Source organism: Pollicipes pollicipes, unplaced genomic scaffold (genome assembly GCF_011947565.3).
Source record: "Pollicipes pollicipes isolate AB1234 unplaced genomic scaffold, Ppol_2.1 Scaffold_4881;HRSCAF=5763_pilon_pilon_pilon, whole genome shotgun sequence".
Lineage (NCBI taxonomy): Eukaryota > Metazoa > Arthropoda > Thecostraca > Pollicipedomorpha > Pollicipedidae > Pollicipes > Pollicipes pollicipes.
In genome coordinates, this window is record NW_023596576.1 from 48706114 (window position 1) to 48725507 (window position 19394).

General features: G+C 53.6%; 1 protein-coding gene across 1 annotated transcript; it reads left to right on the forward strand.

Moving 5' to 3' along the window:
- The first annotated feature begins 4382 nt into the window (after positions 1-4382).
- Positions 4383-5295, forward strand: LOC119101630 (homeobox even-skipped homolog protein 1-like). Its single transcript, XM_037225031.1, has one exon. It carries the CDS (start codon positions 4423-4425, stop codon positions 4825-4827), a length of 405 nt encoding a protein of 134 aa, XP_037080926.1. The 5' UTR covers positions 4383-4422; the 3' UTR covers positions 4828-5295.
- Positions 5296-19394: the final 14099 nt, after the last annotated feature.

Consider the following 19394-nt stretch of genomic DNA (forward strand, 5'->3'; position numbering starts at 1 on the left):
AAAGAATCATCCTGTTGTGTATCTAGGATTTCTGCATTCGTATCTGTTAGGTCACGCCAGCACCCAGCCACAATGTCGAGGAACGCGCGCAGTTTTGCTATGCCGAAGGCGCATGTTTACTGTTAGTGTCCCCAAAGTTATTTTTCATGTACAATGTTCCGCTGCAGAAATATGAAAATTGATTTGAATGGCTTGTCGCCGACTAGATGCATACGTGGGCTACTTGTCCAACAAGACCACTCAACTACCCAGCTCTATGTTCGTCCGTTTCAACATTGTTTACCGTGGGGAGGCGAAACTGCACGGGCGGGTAGTCATTTTGGGCCATTGTGTAGGCATATGCCTCCACAGTTTACGTGATAAGATGCGGCCCGGGCACAGACTGGTCAGAATTTGGAACTCGGATCCATGGCCCGTAATGCGCCAAAGCTGTCATCAGCAGGATTTCGCCGACTGCTTTACAAGAGGTAAAGTTTGTTCGCAGCATTTTAGGCAGAAACAAATTCTGAAACTTCGAAGGCTACGTATCCAATACAATGTGACAAAAGTCATAAAAGAGGGAGATATTACTTGTATGTGCCCTGCTTCACCCTTCACTGCTCTGCTGCACGTTTATGGATCACCGGCACGATTTATTGGTGCATTATACGGATGGGACGTCTATTGAAGTACGGATTTCCGAATCAGCTTGTTTTACACCGCACCACAGTAGGAAATCGACTTTTTGACCTGTCTTAGGCATGAAGCGGTCCACTGGACACTCATTTGCCCTTCCTTCAGGATAGGTGATTTGATACGCTGTTGTACGCAGGACGACGGTACACGCTCTTCGTAAACAAGTTGCGTACTTACATCTGTCGTAGGCGAATAGCATAACTCGGTATCGTATGACAAGAGTTGGGGACCCGTGGGATAGTGCGAGCCTCTATTTCGGCCAGGGGCCGCCAATACCGAACAGTCGGGCTGAGCCATGGGGGTCAGTTCCCCAAGCACGAGCAAGGCCGGGCTTTGTATTGGTCGGAGTCCCTAAAAAATAAGGGTATCTGTCAGGGACCGCAGTGCCTGATACGGGATCATGTATCGGGAACCAGCCCTGATTTGCCAGGCGCCGTGTTGGAGGGGCCTGGAGAGGGATCCGAGGAGCCGCATGGAGCCAAAGACAAAGGGCCCGATGGGATCCGGGCCGGCCCGTCATCCGTAGTGCCGTGACCTGAAATGTCAGTGAGAGGACCTCTATCAGGGACCTTTTATTAAGGCTCTGCTATAAAGGCCCTGCTATTAAGGCCTTTTGTCACTATTATAAAGCGCCTCTAAGGGGCCAAACAGTCGTATCCGTGTGGGTTTGAGCCCTGGGGACCCTGGAGCCCTGAGTCCTGAACGCTGGGCCCCATTTCCCAAGCAGGAGCAAGGCCGGGGCTCGTGATTTGCAACGGGCGGGGGGTCACTGACACCATAGGCAGCTCCTGTGTTGGCCAAGGGACCGCAGCGCCAAACAGGGTACTGTTGGCCAAGGGACCGCAGCGCCAAACAGGAGTCCTGCGTCGGCAAGTACCCCCGAGTTGACCAGGAGTAGTGTTTAAGAGGGCCAAAGACGGACCACAAAGATTTGGTGTGCTCACCGCAAGACGCGCCCCCGCATAGGGCCGGAAGTTCACTGAAAGGTAGAGGGAGCTGCGTTGCATCAGCTGAGGGGCACAAGACAGCCATCGGTCGCATAGATTTGGAATAATTAACCCTGATACTGCCTGGACGTGATGCAACTCACTCAACTCTCTCCCACCTTTATCTCTTAGAAAATATAATATTTTTTATTAATGTCGAACATGCCTTTAAATACTATCAGAACACGGGAGCGAACGGCTGCAGCAGCTGAGCGGTATCAGGGCCTGGGTTTGAGTTAGGCATGCCGTGGTTGTGAGGCTCTGGTTCCGGGATCCAAAGCAGGTATCATCCTGAGCTTGGTTCTGGTCCTGGAATCCTTAATGTGAGCTCCGCCATCACGCGATTGTACAGAATTTTCGAGCCGCTTTCAGTATCCAGGCGGGTATCGCATGAGTGGTCTGGACTGAACGTAAAAAAGGATCCAGATATGCAGATTTTTACCACAATCTCGCTTGGAATCAAGGCACATGCCACAGACATACATCTGAACAAACAAAACGCGTTGAAGAAATACGATGCGGAGTTCTGTGCTGGAGCCAGGACCTACACGATGCACGATCTCACTCATCTTACTGATGAACGAACTGAATACAAATATGTCGTCTGGGATGCATGAGTTATTACGGAGTCGGTTTGTGCACCCTTTCTATCCAAAGACACCTGGTATTCAGTCCGAGTCCAACACAAAAGGCGTACATACCTAGTGAGGACCCATGGGCATTTTGCCATACCCATCCCCCACGCTTAGCCAGCTTTCATGCCATGGCTTTTCCGCGAAAATATTGTTCCGTTTTTTATTTGTTTTTTGTTTTTTGGTTTTTTGCTGGCATTGGCGTTCCAGAGCAAAGTGATCATGAATCTGCATAACATCATTGAAGACTACTACACGCTCAGTGACACCGTATATGAACTTCATTCAGCGCACCCCGCGCATCCATGAGAGCTGGTAACAATGTAGGGTGCAAGAAGCGGTTGTGGAAATGAACAAAGGAATGGTATGGCGGGTGGTCATTACAACAATATTGTATTATACCTTTCAGTTCATAATCAGAATGCCTGGTTTTTACAACCAACATGAAGGGAATCCCCATCGAAGCTAAGCCGCATTTCCCTTTCCTTACCCCACCCACCTAAGCAAAGTTGCGTCACGGATAGGTAGTTCAGGGAAGGCGCGAAAACGTTGGGCAATCACTAAATCATAATCCCTCGCTCTCCATCCCGCGCCCGTCCATTTGCCGTCCGCTGATTGGTCCAGCGGCTCTGCGAGCCTGCCGCTGATTGGCTGCTGGGACCGGTCCGGGCGAGCGGGGCCGTGGGTCCTCGGACAGCGTTCATTGGCTCATTATCAGTCGGGGAGTTGATTACGTGAGGAGGGGCACGACGGAAGCTGGCGCGACTTCACCGCACTCATGTTCGGCAACAAGAACTCGCTGCAGTCTATGGAGGCCATGTGCGACAGCATGAACTCTGAAGGTGAGTTGCGTGTCCTGCATGCGGCGAAGACGCGTGCGTCTCTCGCGTCTTTGTTTGGCTCGGTCGTGATGAAAGAACACCATGTGACGTCCGCTCAGAGCAGTTGTCCTTACTACGCATGCTACTGTGTGGCAAGAAGCGATTTTGTGCAGCGATCAGGTATGCAGTTGTCTCTGTGAGCAAAAGCACGCTGATGATAAAAGCAGTTTCGTTTGAAAACGGTTAAAATCATTGCGTCATGGGTGTGCGCTACTTCGAAGGCGAGCGTATGGCCATTCATGGACTTGCCAGTGATAGCTTAAGAACGCCACTTCCACAACCTGCTCGTTTTCATGTGCAACATCGCGCAGCAAACCACATTTTCCGTTCACATCGATTGAGCCGCAGGGTCGTATCTTTATACAAGGCACGTTACTATGCGCAGAAAGAAATGTATTGGAAACGCATTTGGGCAGAGATGAGTGTGGTTTCCGGGATCTGAGCTTTGGCCCTCGTCATCCGCAGGATGCTGCAGTGGCCGGAACCCGCCCCAGGGGCCTATATGTACATGTCCCCATTTAGGTGAAATAAATAACGTAACTTGACCTTGAGGACTGGGCGATACGATGATTACGGGAAGCCTGAAGCATGTACGTTTTATTTTCCGAGAGGCATGAAGAATTTGGATAAACGTCGTCATGGCCATCCATTCAAGGAAAGATATCTTGGTTTGCTTTCCAGTGTCTTTCAAATCATTTCCTCATGTTTTACGGCCCACTCGCTGTGAACGCAAAGTGCAGTCGGTTGTGCCGTGCCTCACATGGAAATAAATGAGATGTTTGATGGCATAAACCAACGGGGATGAGCCATGCTACGTCGGGGATCAAGGCCTAAGTGAACTCATGTACTTCAGGCCAATGCCACGTATTCATATTCATGCGGTCAATGCCACACATTTCTTTGGTGGTCAGCTGCACCATCTGTCCTCCCTCGCTCTCTCCCTTCCCCTATTCCACCTTCCCTGCTGCAAAGCCAAACTGGTGCCGGCTGTTTAGTGCTGCCGTACGAAGTCTGCCTTCCGGCTGGACCGAGACGTGACGTCACGCTGTGTGCCCGCCAGGCTCGTGCGCGCTCGTCAGCGGGCCGCCGTCGCCGCCGCCCGGCTCGCCGGCGGCGGCCGACGCGGCCGAGCTGAGTCGACGCGTCTCGGCCGACGACTCGGGCAGCCAGAGCGACTCGGGCGGCAGCGCGGCCGGCGGCAGCCCGGCGCCGCGCCGGCCGGCCCGCACCGTGTTCTCGGCCGGCCAGATGGCCTCCCTGGAGCGCGAGTACGCCGCCAACCGCTACCTGAGCACGCCACAGCGCCGCCAGCTGAGCCAGCGCCTCCAGCTGGCCGAGGCCACCGTCAAGGTCTGGTTCCAGAACCGGCGCATGAAGGAGAAGCGCCAGCAGAGCGAGAGCCAGATGCACTACCTGAGCCAGGTCATGCAGTCGTACATGTACCAGCTGCAGTGTGTCGGGGTGGTGCCGCCGCCGCCGCCACCGGGCCACCCGCTGCCGCCGCTGCAGCTGCCGCTGACGCCGCCGGCTGCGCCTGTGACGTCACCGGGTGCGCCTGTGACGTCACCGGCTGTGCCTGCGACGTCACCGGTGGACCTGTGCCGGCCACGAGTACGACCGCACCACCACCTCTTCAGGCCGTACGCCCTATGAGCGTTGGGAGGAGCGCCTTGTAAGAGATTCCATATTTTTCCAGCCGCCATTCCTGATCATGCTGTGCGGCCGTTGCCGCGCCGTAGTGAGCGGTAGGCGACGCGTTTGTTTTCGAGCTAATGTGCTGTTGACTGCCCGCGAAGAGCGGCGGCTCTGCCTGTGAGTTTGTTTGTGTCCGTTTGCGGAGTTTATGGTGCCGTTAGCAGTTGGTGGTAAACTGACTTCTACGAACCGCGAGTGAGCAATGCGCTTGGCTTGAAGCGGAAGCGGTGCGTGGCGCAAGTTTTATAGGCTTGCGTGTTCGACAGGAAACGGTGGCCTAGCGCAGCACAGGCTGACGTGGCGCGATAGCTTTCGATTTCTCAAGGAGATTGTGTGGCCGGCACGATGCCGCCGGCAGCGCCATCTCTTGCCGAGACGAAGCCGATTCGGAAATCGATTCTTGTCGCCGTCGCTACCGTCCGCAATCCTCGCCAGGCGTCGACCGCTGCGCGAGTGTAAATATATATGGAGACGTGAGCCCTGGTGTTGGCGTGGTGTCGCTGCCGGGAGCGACTCTGGACCGAGCGAGCTGTGCCGGTGTCCCCGGCCGGCGCGCGGAGGCGGTGACCACCGGCCCGACAGCCATATCGGGTGACGCCGTCCGTCGGGCCCGACGGGCGTCGGCGCCGACGTTACGAGCCGTGTTGTGGCGAGCTGTCGTCGGCAGCGGCGGCTGGACAGGACGCACGTGGCTGGGCGGCGCGAGTAGAGTCGACGGCGAGTGGGGACAAACACGCCCTCAACGGGCCGGGAGGATGCGGCTCGGGCGGGAGGCGCGCAGAGAAGTCTCGAGAGAGACTGATGTCAAGAGGTGTAACGCACACCTACGTCATAGCTGAGGAGGGTTCGCCGTTTATTGAAGAAAAATGCACGGAGCCGTATTCATGCGCACAAACGGAACGCTCGGTACGGAACGTTCGAGGTAACTTTTAGCACTTGACCGCACACTCTAAATAATATCATTAATTTCGCTGGTGGAGATTTTAGGGAGAGAGGTAGAGAGATAGAAAGAGAGAGGAAGAGAGAGGGAGAGAGAGATGAAGAGAAAGAGAGAGAGAGAGAGAGAGAGAGAGAGAGAGAGAGAGAGAGAGAGAGAGAGAGAGAGAGAGAGAGAGAGAGAGAGAGAGAGAGAGAGAGAGAGAGAGAGAGAGAGACAGACAGACAGACAGACAGACAGACAGACAGACAGACAGACAGACAGACAGACAGACAGACAGACAGACAGACAGACAGACAGACAGACAGACAGACAGACAGACAGACAGACAGACAGACAGACAGACAGACAGACAGACAGAGAGTGAGAGAGAGAGAATGAGTGAGTGAGTGAGTGAGTGAATGAGTGAGAGATGGAGAAAGAAAAAGGGAAAGCTGGTCACCATGAAGACGAGAGCGAACAATAAACAGCGAGTGAGACAATTGTCATGCTGCTTGCAGAGGTAAGCACGTAAACCGGAGAATGGACACCGGAAGTGGAAAAGCGCAGCGCGACAAGGTCATGAGAAGTATCGACGTGCCTCACAATTTCAAGACAAAAGTCGCGCTTGGCTAAATTTCTGACGTCGCGCAGCTCACGCCGCTGGAGCCTAGACCATGGGCTGCGTGGGCTGCGGTTGGTGCCGGGTGCATAATACCACGCCACCACCGAGCGGTCGGACAGAGGCGTCCGGCAAACAGTGACGTCACCGAGACGGCCCTGCCGCGCGAGCGGCACGACGCGAGGGGCCGCGCGAGGTGTCACATGTCGCGACGGTGATTGTGCCGCGCTGATGGAAGGCTCGCTGCGGCGGATTATCGCCGGCCGCCGACGCCGGGTCGGTCAACAACCGGCGGGCCTCTCATTCGGCCGGTGGCGGCGGCGCACACCCGACAAATTGGGCTCGGCAGGCCGAGCGGCGGCGGCCGCCGACAGTGACGGGCCGACACAATCGGACGGGGCCGGCTCCTAGTGACGCGCCGTCGCCCGCTGAAAGGAGCAGCCGCCACACCGGCGACATGGCGCCCCCGCGCCGCTGCGGTGTGCAGACTTCCGCCAGCGCGTCGCCGCGGGCACCGCCCCGCCCCTCCCGCCGCCCGCCGATTAGACGGCGGAAGCAGCGGGTCCGGCCCGTGCCGACAGCGAGCCGGTGACATCGCGGCGGGGGGTGGGGAGCCGTCACGGTGGCCGGTGAGATTGGAGGGACATGCGACAGGGGCTACGGCTTTCGACTTTGTAAAAAGTCCATTTCAGTGACATCCTAGTAAAAGGGCGGTGTGCGTCGCGCAGATTTCTTTGCCCCTGCAAAATACCTTGGTAGTCACTTAGCTTCTTGGTGGATGCCTATGGAAACTGACTGGACATTTTTTAAGAGCTGAATCGGTGACCGGTCGCACGTGCTAGCGTGAGTAGAACTTCGTATAACCGGCGCCTGCTCAACATAGTTAGGGTTGGGGCAGGTCCAATGTTGCTCCCCTCCCCCCCCCCCCCCCCCATAAAACGTCAAGCAACAACCTCAGTGATAAACGCATTAGTCTGAGGTGTCCAACGCTCTCCAATACTTGATGTCTCCAGCTCTAAAAGCAGCTCCAGTGCAAAAGCGAGGGCCCAGGAGAAATCATGGTCACCTCTCCCTTCCATGCACAGGCATATGTAACCCAGTTTTTTTTGCAAAGTTCTATCCTTGCGTGCTAGTTTTGGATCGCTTAGCCGGACCGGGGTCTTGACCTGGCCTGAACACACCGGCTGGAATGTGCACAATATCAAGCCGCGGCGGTGAGTGAACACAGCGGACCGCAAGGCCTGGCGTGGCTTGCAGCCATGAGATCAAGCACGTTGTATAAGCAGAGCTTCATGCCTTACATCTGTTGCTTTAGAGATGCTATAGCTTTCAAAAACACAGATTGTGCTGTATTTCCAATTTTTCGGTTTTGGCCAAGCGTGAAATAAGCCAAGATTAATATTGGGGGCCAAGGTCTCACCCTACAGCCCCTAAGGCACGGGATGTAGCCGCGCACGGTTCGCTGGATGTCTGACGTTGTTCGCCTGGCGCTCCGACAGAGCCAGCAGGAAAGCACAACTGACGCCCGGTTCAGCCGTCGGCAAGTGTCCCGGCGATTTGATGGCTTAATCTTGCGGCCGCTCACTAATGGACTCCGAAGGTTTATCGCCTCACTTTCCACCCGCTCCTCCCCGGTGGACACACATAAACAAGCGGCAGAGCACAGGCGCGTGTGATCCCCCCGCCCTGAATCACCCGATGACACCGGCCGGTTGCGCCACGGCCGGCTGCCTCGCCGGCGCTCACGCTGAGACCGCGGCGCTTCGGCTAACCCGACGCCGCTGTTTACGAGGCGGGCTCCTCTCCCGGCACGCCGGCCGCTGACGCGCACCAGAGCACGTCCAGTGACGGCCGGTCGGCCTCTTTAAACGGCCGGCGAGCGCTTGCAATAAAACGCTGGTATGCTGACGATTCCCACGGCCGGGTGTCGCCGCCGGCGCGCGCACAGGCGGCTCTTTGTTCCGGGGTCGCCTGGGAACCGACGCCACCGACGCTCGCCGCCCCTCCTACGCTGTCGACCGGCGTCGGCCAGCTACAGACATATATCTTGACCGACGGCGGGAATGCACTTAGCGATGAGGCCGGCCCGGCCGGCGGACGCCGCCTGGTCAGGTCGGCGACGGGGGAGGGGCCGGACAACTGACATGCCTGTACTGCAGAACATGACTCCGGGGCCGAAGACTAGTGGAAATTTAACAGAAACCAGGAGCAGTCTTAAACATCCGAAGAATTTCTCAAACATATAAAGACCCCCGCGGCATCAAAATGGGATCCAGGGCCTAAAAACGCTCTCCGAGTACACAAACACGGCCCCTATAGTGACGAAGAGCAGACCATCGTGGCTAAAAGGGCCCCTGTGACCCGATTTGGCCCCTACTAAGAGAAACCTTGGCTACGCCTCTCATAGAAGGACGCATGAAGGCGGCCGGATGAACAAAACGTAATCATGATCTAACTCACTAGACATACAGTTACACAACTTACTTCCTCAAAGGTCATTACTATTAACACTACACATAACTAGTGGTGTACAGTCACTTCCACCCCTCCGCGTAATGTTAACAATGAACAGCGTAATGCGAATGAGCCACTACAATCGATATCATAGGCATGTACAATCGGCAAACTGCCTGGTGCGATAATGGCCACGGAATCGTACTTAATTTCGCATTTCAGCTATGCAAGACGTACGCCACTACCCGCCATTGTTTGCACACCAGCTGGCTTTGACTGTAGCACCCGTCCTGCCGGTCAGACTAGCGTAAAGCAGAGTTTCCCTACCCTTTGCATAGGCATGGAGCTGAGTATCAGAGCTGCCACTTTTGAGCCCAGAGGCCCACAACCCGCTGTCTTAAAAAAACCGCAGAGCTTTTAGCGGGATGCATTGGTGGTTTCGGGGTGTGTTGTACATCTAGGATTGTCCCACTCGTGTTTACTTAACCATAGATTGGTTTATAATTTTCTAGCAAATGTTGGTAGCGAGTGTTGGAGGAAAAAGGATTTCTTCGTTTAAATAAAGATAATAAAATAGGGAGGTGATACATCATTATGAAGTTTTCCATTTATGCAGTGCATGCCATTTCATGAACAGATAATGCATGACATGCTGTAGCTTCAAGAGTAAACTATCGCGACTCATAACATGGACCTGCGTTGAAAGACTAACACATGCCTGCGAAATTCACAACAGCGTCCCAATCCAATTTTCTGCACCTCATACTTCGTCTACAAATTATCCAATGTCATGTAGCAATGCTTTCTTCTGCATGCAAATGCTGATGCACGTGGCAGAAATGCAGCTGTTGAATTACAATGTTTTCTTCTGTATGCAAACACCGATTTGGTATTTAACCAGGAGGAAAAGCACAGGAGATCAGCAACTAGGGGAGAGATCTTGGGGAGAGATCTGGCTTGTCTCCTCATTCTCAAGCTACCCTACTGGAGCCAACTGAGTCCCAGAGTGCGGCTGGAAGGCCAAAAGAGGTAGGCAAACTAAGTGCAAGCGCATATAGACTGTGGGGTAGTGATGCTGGCAGTGACTCTGCTTGTTGCAGAGGGGGCCCAGGGCTTCTGCTTTGTGGTAACCCAGTGAAAGATGGAGAAAATGGGGTCCAGTGTGACAAGTGCACAAATTGGTTCCATGCATCTTGTCAGATAGTGGCATTAGGTGCCTACAAGGCCCTGAAGAAGTTCCCAATTTGTCTTGTCTGTGTGCAGAGTGTAAGATATCCCTTGTTAAGCAGTCCAAAGCGGACCGTCAGTGTGACCAGATCTTGCAGCAGCGTGAAAGGATCACTCAACTGGAAAGCAAAGTCAGTGGCTTGGACACATCTCTCAGGGAGCACATGAGACAGGTTCAAGGATCCACGAAGGAATAGGAGGAGGCTGTGACATAGATTATTGAGCGCTCCTTTAAGGAGCAGGAGAAACTGAAGAGTTCTTATGCAGACATTGTGCGAGGTTCATGTGACCAAGTAGTTCCGTCAGTTTGTAAAAAAGTGGAGTCTGTTCCTCTGCAGCCAGCTGTTAGTATTGGGTCCAGAGCTGCTCAGGAAATCTCAGGAATGTTTGACAACTACATTGATGAGGAAAAAAGGAAATGCAATGTAGTTGTCCATAACCTTCCAGGAGAGGCAGGTGAGTCCCTTAGTGATAGAACCCAACAAGATATGGCCAAGTTCTCTGAGATTGTGAGACAAGAATTGAAGCTGAATGTCTGCGTAGTCAGGGCCTTCCGGGCTGGAAAGAAACTTCCAGGCAAGCATAGGCTAATGATAGCAACACTTGAAAACACAGAGACCAGAGCTGAGCTCCTGAAGCTTGCCCCGCACCTGCGGCATAGTAGCAACTTGAGTAGGTTGTTTATTTCTCAGGACAAAACCCGCAAAGAGAGGGAGGAGGATAAGAAACTGAGAGATGAACTCTTCAGGAGAAGGGAGGCAGGTGAGCTCAACCTGTTGATCAGGTAGGGGAAAATCATCAAGCAGAGTGCCCTATTGTCACAAGTGGCTGATGGACCCAAAGGCACCAGTGTGGTTTACTCTACCATACCAGCGGCAGCTCCAGGTATCCTGCGAAGTGATCAAGCGTCAACAGCTCCAGCTGTCTGCCAAGCTGATGGTCTCAGAGGCACCAGCATGGTTCTTCCGGTTGCCTCTGGACCTACTACAACAAGCCCAAGTGAGAACTCCAGGGGCACTGAAGCGGGATGCCCCCCTTTATTGGACCCTGCTGGTGAGGGTATTGTGGTGGTCACACCCCCGCTCAGGCTCCCAGGGGTTCTAGGGGCTCTGACAGGAGTGATAGCAACACAGCGACCTCAGTCACTGGGGATGGATCCGCAAATGAGCATACTCAAGTTCAGGCTGATGCTGGTTCCCCCGGTCCGCAATGACTGCATAATGGCTCGTCAGTGCAAGGGTAGGGCAAGTCTGAAGATATTGTACACCAAAACAGCAGACCAGTTCCTTAGTAAAAGGGATGATTTATGTATGCTCATTTCTGACGATAAGCCAGATATGCTGTTGACTGAGGCCCTTCCCAAAGCCCAGAAGGCCTTCCTATTGCACCATCTCCTCCTATCAATTTCCGGTACAACCCTGTACACAAATTTTAATCTCTCTCAGCCCAACCTCGGATCTAGTGGTAGGAGAGGCACATGTGTCTATGTGTCAAACTTACTAAGCGCAGCTGAGCACTCACTTGGGTCAAGTCCTCTGGAGCAAGTGTGGCTGAAGATGGCCTTGAGTGGGAAGGATGCCCTGTTGCTTGGCTGCATATACAGAAGTCCATCAGGCAACATCCAAGACAGTGTGGGCCAACTGGAAGACCTTCTTCAGAGATTATGCAGAGAACGGTTTTCTCACTTGATGGTTGTAGGTGACTAACTTGCCTCAGATTGACTGGGCAACAGAGCGGTCGTCAGCTCCAGAGAGTCACCCACCCACTCACTGATAGACACCATTCAGGGCTGTTTCTTGTTCCTGCATGTCCAGCAGCCAACACGCTACCGGGTTGGTAAAGCTCCTAGTGTTCTGGACCTCATTTTCACAAATGAGGAGGGCATGGTGAGCCAAATCAAATACCTGCCAGAGTTAGGTAGCAGTGACCGTGTGGTTATCAGGTATACTTTGGTCTGCTACTCTGGGCTACAAACTCCTCGTCCCAGCCAGCTGACACACACAAATTGCGAGCATCTGGCTGACCCCCTCAGGTCAATGGACTGGTCCCTGATGAAGAGCCTCAGCCTCGAAGATGGTTACAAGTTCTTCAATGAAAGAATCGCCAGGGCCACTGAGGTTTGCTCCGTCAGGAGAAGTGCTAAAGCTAAGAACTTATACATGAACCCAAGGGCCATGCAACTAAAGAAGGCGAACGTACGCGCGGACTCAGGATGTTCTGGACCATGCCAGGTTTGTGCGTTGTCGCAATGACCTGCGGAAGTTGACCAGATACCTTCGGAAAGAGTATGAGATTAAATTATTAGCAGACATCAAAAGAGACCCCAAGGCCTTTTGGAGGTACGCCAACTCTAGACTACGCACAAGATGCAGGGCAGAAGACCTTCGTGACGATGATGGAGTGTTGACCAGCAGTAACGAAGGCAAGGCAAACGTCCTCTGTAAATTCTTCGCCAGCGCTTTCACGGACGAAGGGACTAGTGCTATGCCTGTGTTACCGTGTAACTTTACTGGACCGTTACTGGATGACGTGGCCGTCCTCTACCCAGGCAGTGGCAAAGAAACTGGCCGCTCTGAAGACCTCGAGCGCCACTGGGCCAGACGGTCTCCTTCTAAGGCTTCTTCGCGAGTCCGCAGATGTCCTGGCAGCACCCTCAGCATGCTTTTTCCGAAATCTTTGGCATCCGGAAGGCTCCCTCTGGAGTGGAAGCTTGGCGGGGTGGTCCCGATCTTCGAGAAGGGTAGCCGACAATTTCCAGCGAGCTACCGCCCAGTGCGCCTTACTGCTATTCCCATCCAAGATACTTGAAACTTTCGTCCGTGATGCCCTACTTAATCACTTCTCAGAGTCTGGACTTCTTCATGCAGCGCAGCATGGGTTTCTCCCTAAGCGGGGTCCTGTACCACCCAGCTGTTAGAGGTCATGGAGCATTGGAGCGCCGCGGTAGAGGATGGAGAGCCGTGGACGTGGCGTATCTGGACTTCAGCAAAGCCTTGATTTGGTTCCCCATAACCGTCTGCTCTCCAAGCTTCAATGCTTGCGGTGTTGAGAGGTAATTTGCTACGCTAGATCAGGGCTTTTCTTACTCACCGGATGCAGAGGAGTGCGGGGTCCAAGGCTCGAAGTCGGACTGGACCGACGTCGTCAGCGGCATCCCGCAGGGTCAGTACTTGGACCAACGCTGTTCATTATTTTCGTGAGCGATCTAACCAGAACAAGTGCGAAGCGTGGTCAAGATGTTTGCGGATGACGCCAAGGTCTACTGTCGTGTCCCGAGACCCCTGACTCAACTCACCTCTGCAGGCTGACCTCGACGCCCTGGCCAAGTGGTCAAAGGAGTGGCTGCCGCCCTTTAGTGCAGCAAAGTGCAAAATAGTGCACATCGGGAACTGCAACCCGAGGCTGACCTACTTCTTGGACGGCGCCGAAATCGCGGTCGAGTCCACCGAGAAGGACCCCGGGGTCTTCGTGGATTGCCGGCTCCAGTTCCACGTGCAGACGGCGGAAGTGATCTCCAAGGCCAGCCAGATGCTGGCGGTCGCGAGGCGGTCTTTTGCCAATATCGATGCTCGCACGTTGCCATTGCTTTTTAAGATATTGGTACGTCCGTGCTTAGAGTATGGCAACGTTATCTGGGGCCCGTTCCGCAAACTGGACCAGAAACGGCTGGAACGTGTTCAGCGACGAGCTACCCGGCTTGTCTATGAAGTGAGGCGCCAGCCATACCCTGAGAGGTTCATACTCCTTCATTTACCCTCACTGTACTATCGTCGTCGCAGGGGAGACATGGTAACAGTGTACCAGCTGTTTCACGGAGGCATGTCGCTATCGGAAGAGGAGCTCCTGACAATGCACAGCTCGGAGGTGACGAGAGGGCACCAATGGAAAATCAGAAAACCTCGAGCTAGGACTCTCGTCCGTCGTAGCTCATTCAGCACGCGGGTTGTCAACGACTGGAACGCTCTTCCACACCCGGTCGTGTCGTCGACCTCAGTTGAACAGTTCAGGTCTAGGCTTGACACGCACTGGGCTGACATCATGTACGGCGCGTCCCACACTGAATCTTCCCATAATTTGAGACTGTTTGGTTACCGGACCGGAAGCCTGACGAGACCGGGACCTACAGGCGTAGTGGCCTTTTACAATTCCGATCACCATAAGGTAAGGTAAGGTGAGGTAACTATCAAATAATTCCAGCAAACTTCCAAAATGAAGGATTCGAAAGACAAAATCGGCGCGCGAAGATCGGTGAATGCTTGTCATGGTCATCATCTGTTAAAGGAGCTCGGATACATGTCTAAGGACGGCTTTAAAAATGGCGTGCGAACAAGCTCTTGTCCTACTAGCCACACTTGATGGATCCTCAGCTGTCCAGGGGCAAGGCACGAGGCCATTTAAGGCACACTCATCTTTCACCAAATGCTATGTTTCCCTTCTGAGATGATCGTTGGCTTGCCATGTGACATGATGATGCTGAGGTGGCCAGGCTGGTCTGCATTTTGTGTACACCCTTACTGAAAGCATTTGGTGTATATACATTATAATCCAGTCCTCCAAGCCTTGTTACTGGACGCAGGCAGCTGAAATCAGCCATCAGTCAGGGATCTTCCTCTGTCTTCGTAATTGGAAGGGCCGTTATTGTGGTGGCCCACTGGTCACGGACAATGTCGCTCTTGATGTTCTTTCCATTACATGCATTTGTGAGTGAGGTTATCCAAGTTCAGTGCATGTGTGTATGTGTTCTAGTGAAATGGACAACTTGGCTGGTTTAAAATATCCACTACCTATCTTTGGGCTTTTGGTGACCGACTTGTATTTGTAAAAGGCATGCATACACACCCACACCCGCACCCACACCCACACCCACACCCACACCCACACCACCCACACCCACACCCCCCCCCCCCCACATATATATATATATATATATATATACACATATATATATATATATATATATATATGACTGGAAAGTCACCACATGGACCCAGAAGAACGTAACTTATACCCTTCTTGCTGCAAAACGATGCTTGTTGGAATCCTTTGAATTCTTTCCTTTCAATGCATGGATTATTGGCTCCTTTTTGAAAGGCTTTTTAAAGGACCACGAAGGTTTCGTCTTGGATAATATTATTGCATACCTGGGACAAAGGTAAATGCATTCGTCGGTTGTCCAGCAGCCGCTTCAAAGTAAGCCATAGATCCAGGAGCTGAAATGAATAAAATGCGTCGGCTTTACTAAGCGTAGGTTGATAAAAAAAAAACAGGCGAAGAAAGCAACATTTGTAGCTTTATAGATTCATGTTGTGGCCCTGATATCATGATAAGGTTAAGTATGTGTCCCTGTGGTAAAAACAGGTTTCCTGGTGCTGGCCATAACAAAAACCACGACTGTGTGGATGAATGTGTTGAATTTTTCTGGGAGTGGTTTCTTGTTTTGACACTTATTGTATTAAGGAATTAAGTATGCACACCTGGAAGGAAAAAATAAAGCTTGAAGTGGGAGACCATGAGGACTTTTTGGGGAAACGTGCCTTGCGGATCGGGCGGGTTTCAAATTTGGATGTAGGGCAGGTGCTAGCTTTCCTAACATTAAAAAGTGGGAGTTCCTATGCATATCCCTTTAGGTGATCTTGGTACACACAATATTATTATACGTCTTATATGGGGATCAAATTACCCAAAGTTTCTAAAGAGCAATTTCTTAAAGCCAGCAAGCAGAACAAAAACCGGGCGAGTACGCGTTCCTGAAAATCTGTCCCCCATCCCCATCCGACGAACCATTGCCTAGCTGAATACCTACCCCGACGCCGTGCCACATCTGCTGCTAAGAGATTATTCTACCAGAGGCCGCAGTGTACAAACATATCTCCTTAGTGCCATCCTTAGCGCCTGCCTGCCACGCCGGGCCCTAATGGCCAGGCCATCGCCTCTTACACCGACCACTATCACGCCGAAAAACACGGCTCGTAAACTGACCTCTGTTCGACGCGTCCAAGCCTTGCCTGCACCTGCCATAAAGAGCCGACTGGATGGCTGTTTATTGGCCGGCCCTGCGCCACTGAGTGCTTATTGTCGCCTGATGCGGCGCAGCGGCCGGTAGGCACGCTCCGCACACTAATTGGCTCCGGCTTCGGCTCTTGACCCGGCTTCTGACCCGGCTCCTGGCCCGCCACCGGCTCTGGCTCGGACTCTGGTTTCGGCCTCGGCTCCTGGTCCGGCTTCTGGCCCGTCGCCGGCTCTGGCTCCGACTCTGGCTTCGGCCCCGACCCCTGGCCCGACCTCAGCACCAGCTCCTTCGCAGGATGGCTTCGAACCGGTACCCAGCTCCGTCACGTACTCGGACAGTTCGTACCCCAGCCCAGCTTCAGCTCCAACGGTCCTGACTCTCGCCGGGTTCCGGCTCACACTCGCGCTTCAGATCTTATTATGGGCGGTACCCCAGCTCGGTCGGGTGGAGCTATGAATCGAGCTCAATCTCCATCTCTGGATGCAGGCGCAGTTCCGCTCCAGCACGGATGCTCACCGTTTCAGAAAGCCGCCGGCCATTCGCCGGGAGCCTGCGACGGTCACCGGCGGTATATTTAGCTCAAGAAAACGGGGTTCCTGTAGATGCTCTTGATTATGAGCTTGGCCTATGTAGCTGGCTTAATCCCTCGAATTCCTCCATGCCTCTGCTACTATAAACGTATAAATCGGCTGGGATTTAAACTAGCGAGCCTCCGTGGAGAACTTGGCCAGTTCTCCACGGAACTTGTCGGGTGTGACCAGTGGCTCGCACTGATTGGTGTTCATTGACAGATTAATGCATCAAGTGTGTCTGTTGGGAGAAAACGTCTTTTACGATTCACAACACATTGGCCGCGCCGCGTTCTTCATCTACAGTAGCCACACACCCGACACCCGCAATACGAGCTTTAGCACATAGGTGACACACGAAAGGCATTTCTTTAACATCTGGAGGACTACGTGGCGCGGCGCGCTGACGAAACGCCAGACACTTCAGCAAGGGCGAACCGGTTTCTCCCCTCGCTGAGTGCCCCTGCCACTGACCCGAGGCCGCAGGGGGCTCCGACCGGTAAACATCAAAGGCCCCTCTGCTCCTCCATTATCATTTGTCGCAAGGTAAGCCGTCTTACGACCTTACCCCCTTCGACCCATTATGACCCTTAATTTTCAGAGCAGGCGCAGGTAGGTACAAACCGTTTGGCTAATAGGGGGGACCCAGCATCAAAGGCCGCCGACTGACCCCGCCTAAATGCTCCCTCCGTGATTTGTGCCGAGTAGCTCTCATTTTGTTCATGATCTCTGGATTTACAACATTATTGCTTTCAGTGCCTGTCTCGTGATCTCCAGGTCCGCTTCCGGCCTAAGAGAACCAGCAGCTTCTCTTTCAAATGGTGAGTGACGCAACTGAGGTGTGAAAAAGCCATCGCGCCCTGCTCATTTTAGAGCGTCCCAGTGCAGTGCTTCCCAGCGTGAAACGCGCGCCGCCGCCCACTCCGACTGCCAACCCCCACCCTCGGCCGGGAGAGAGTGCTCTTCGTCGGGGTGTTGGCTGTCGTCATTAGCAGCCCGTGCCGCGTCCGGCCAACAAGCGCGCGGTGGCCCGCGTCATTGGCCTGATTACCACCGGCCCGCTAAACGTGGCGGAATGTCCGGGCCGCCAAACAGCGCACCGAACTGGCGCCGCTCTGTTTTGCCACCTGCGCCCACTGCGCCGAACGCGATCGCGGCCACCCGCGGTCACGAACAAACGCTGCCAGGCGAGGCGTCTTGTGCAAGCTGGGCAGCGTCCGCTATGGTGTGTTTTTCGAAGTTGGGCGCTCGCAGGCTGTGACATTTGGCCGACGTCTGGTAAGCCGCCGCACTGGCAGTTGTAAGGCGGTGGACAAGACCAAGTTTTCGAAGGTTATTCGGGCATTGAAAAGTTGCCTTGCCCCGAAACTACAATGGGTCTCAACTGGCAACTGACTGAGGCTTGATAAAATTTTAGATCGATGAATGAAATGATACCATTTTGGAAGAACGCAGGCTTCATGCGACGAGGTGCATAGAGCGACGTGGTCTTTACTGATGTTCTGCTACGTGGTAACCTCTGGCTTTGCAAGACCCAAGCAATATTAATGGTTCGTGAATTTGACTCCTTCGCGCTCCTCTAAAGAGCGTACATATTTATGCATATGGCCTTGCGATGTAAGCGTGTTTGGGACTGTCCAGCCAAACATCTATTGATGGCCCAAGATATTTAAGGACCTGCCCACAAACGACGGTTTAGTGAATCACTGAAGTTCAGTCACACGTCGCAAAGCGGCGGCTCGTTCCAGCAAGCCCCGCTGAGGTGCGGTGTTCGGCGGCGCCGCTGCGGTGGCGCGGCAGGCGGCCTGCCGTCCCTGGCCGGTCCCAGCGTGGGTGGCTAACGGCCCGTCGCCAACCACGCGCCCATCCGCGGCCCGCGCCGGCTTAACGCACACCATTCAGTCGTCGCTGATCACCGGCGCAGACGGCGGGCGTCTTCAGGACGGCGGCGTCCTCAGGAGGAGCATTTGCCGTGAGCCAGACGCACTTAAACGGCGGCTGCACTTCAGCCGGCGGCGCGCGACGCCCGCACGCGGCCCGCTAATGCGGCGGCCACGTGAGCCGGCCGTCCGGCCCGGGCTCGTTTGGACGGTGACAGGCCAGGTAATGACCTCACGCGGCCCCCAGGTGTCCGGCCGGCCGCACACAGGGCGGCCAGACCGGGGCGGTGTCGCCTCCCCCGACTGCAGTTAGGATTACACAGGCATTCCTCGGAGTCGAATTCTGAGCATAATGGCAATGAGCTTAATGTGTCATTTGACCGGGCATTTCAACACTTGCTGGCGGCGTGCCTTTGAACTGATTTCCGTACCGACGCAGGACCCTCTCCTTCTCCTGATGGTCGCCAAGACGGCCATCACGTGCACGCGTCAATAAGCACAAAAATGGGTGATATCTGGTACGGGTCGATTGGCACATGGTTCCCCAGTTAAGTATGTCTCATAAAAAATACCTTCAATAATGCACGAATAGGATGGTCTTTTCAGAGCAGTAAGTAGCCCCAATGATGGTGACATGAAAGGCATGTATTTATTCACCGTACAAACTAAAGACCTCGATCACGTAATGTTGTAAGCATATGATGTATTGGTAAGTGTTTCTCACCGTAAAACTCAAAAATTTACATGAAGAAGCTGATGGTTGGAAGCAGATGTATATTATATATTGAATATATATATATATATATATATATAGATATATATATATATATATGTATTTATACACGAT

Coding starts and splice junctions, on each gene's coding strand:
- LOC119101630 (XM_037225031.1), top strand. CDS start 4,423: ATGGCCTCCCTGGAGCGCGAGTACGCCGCCAACCGCTACCTGAGCACG.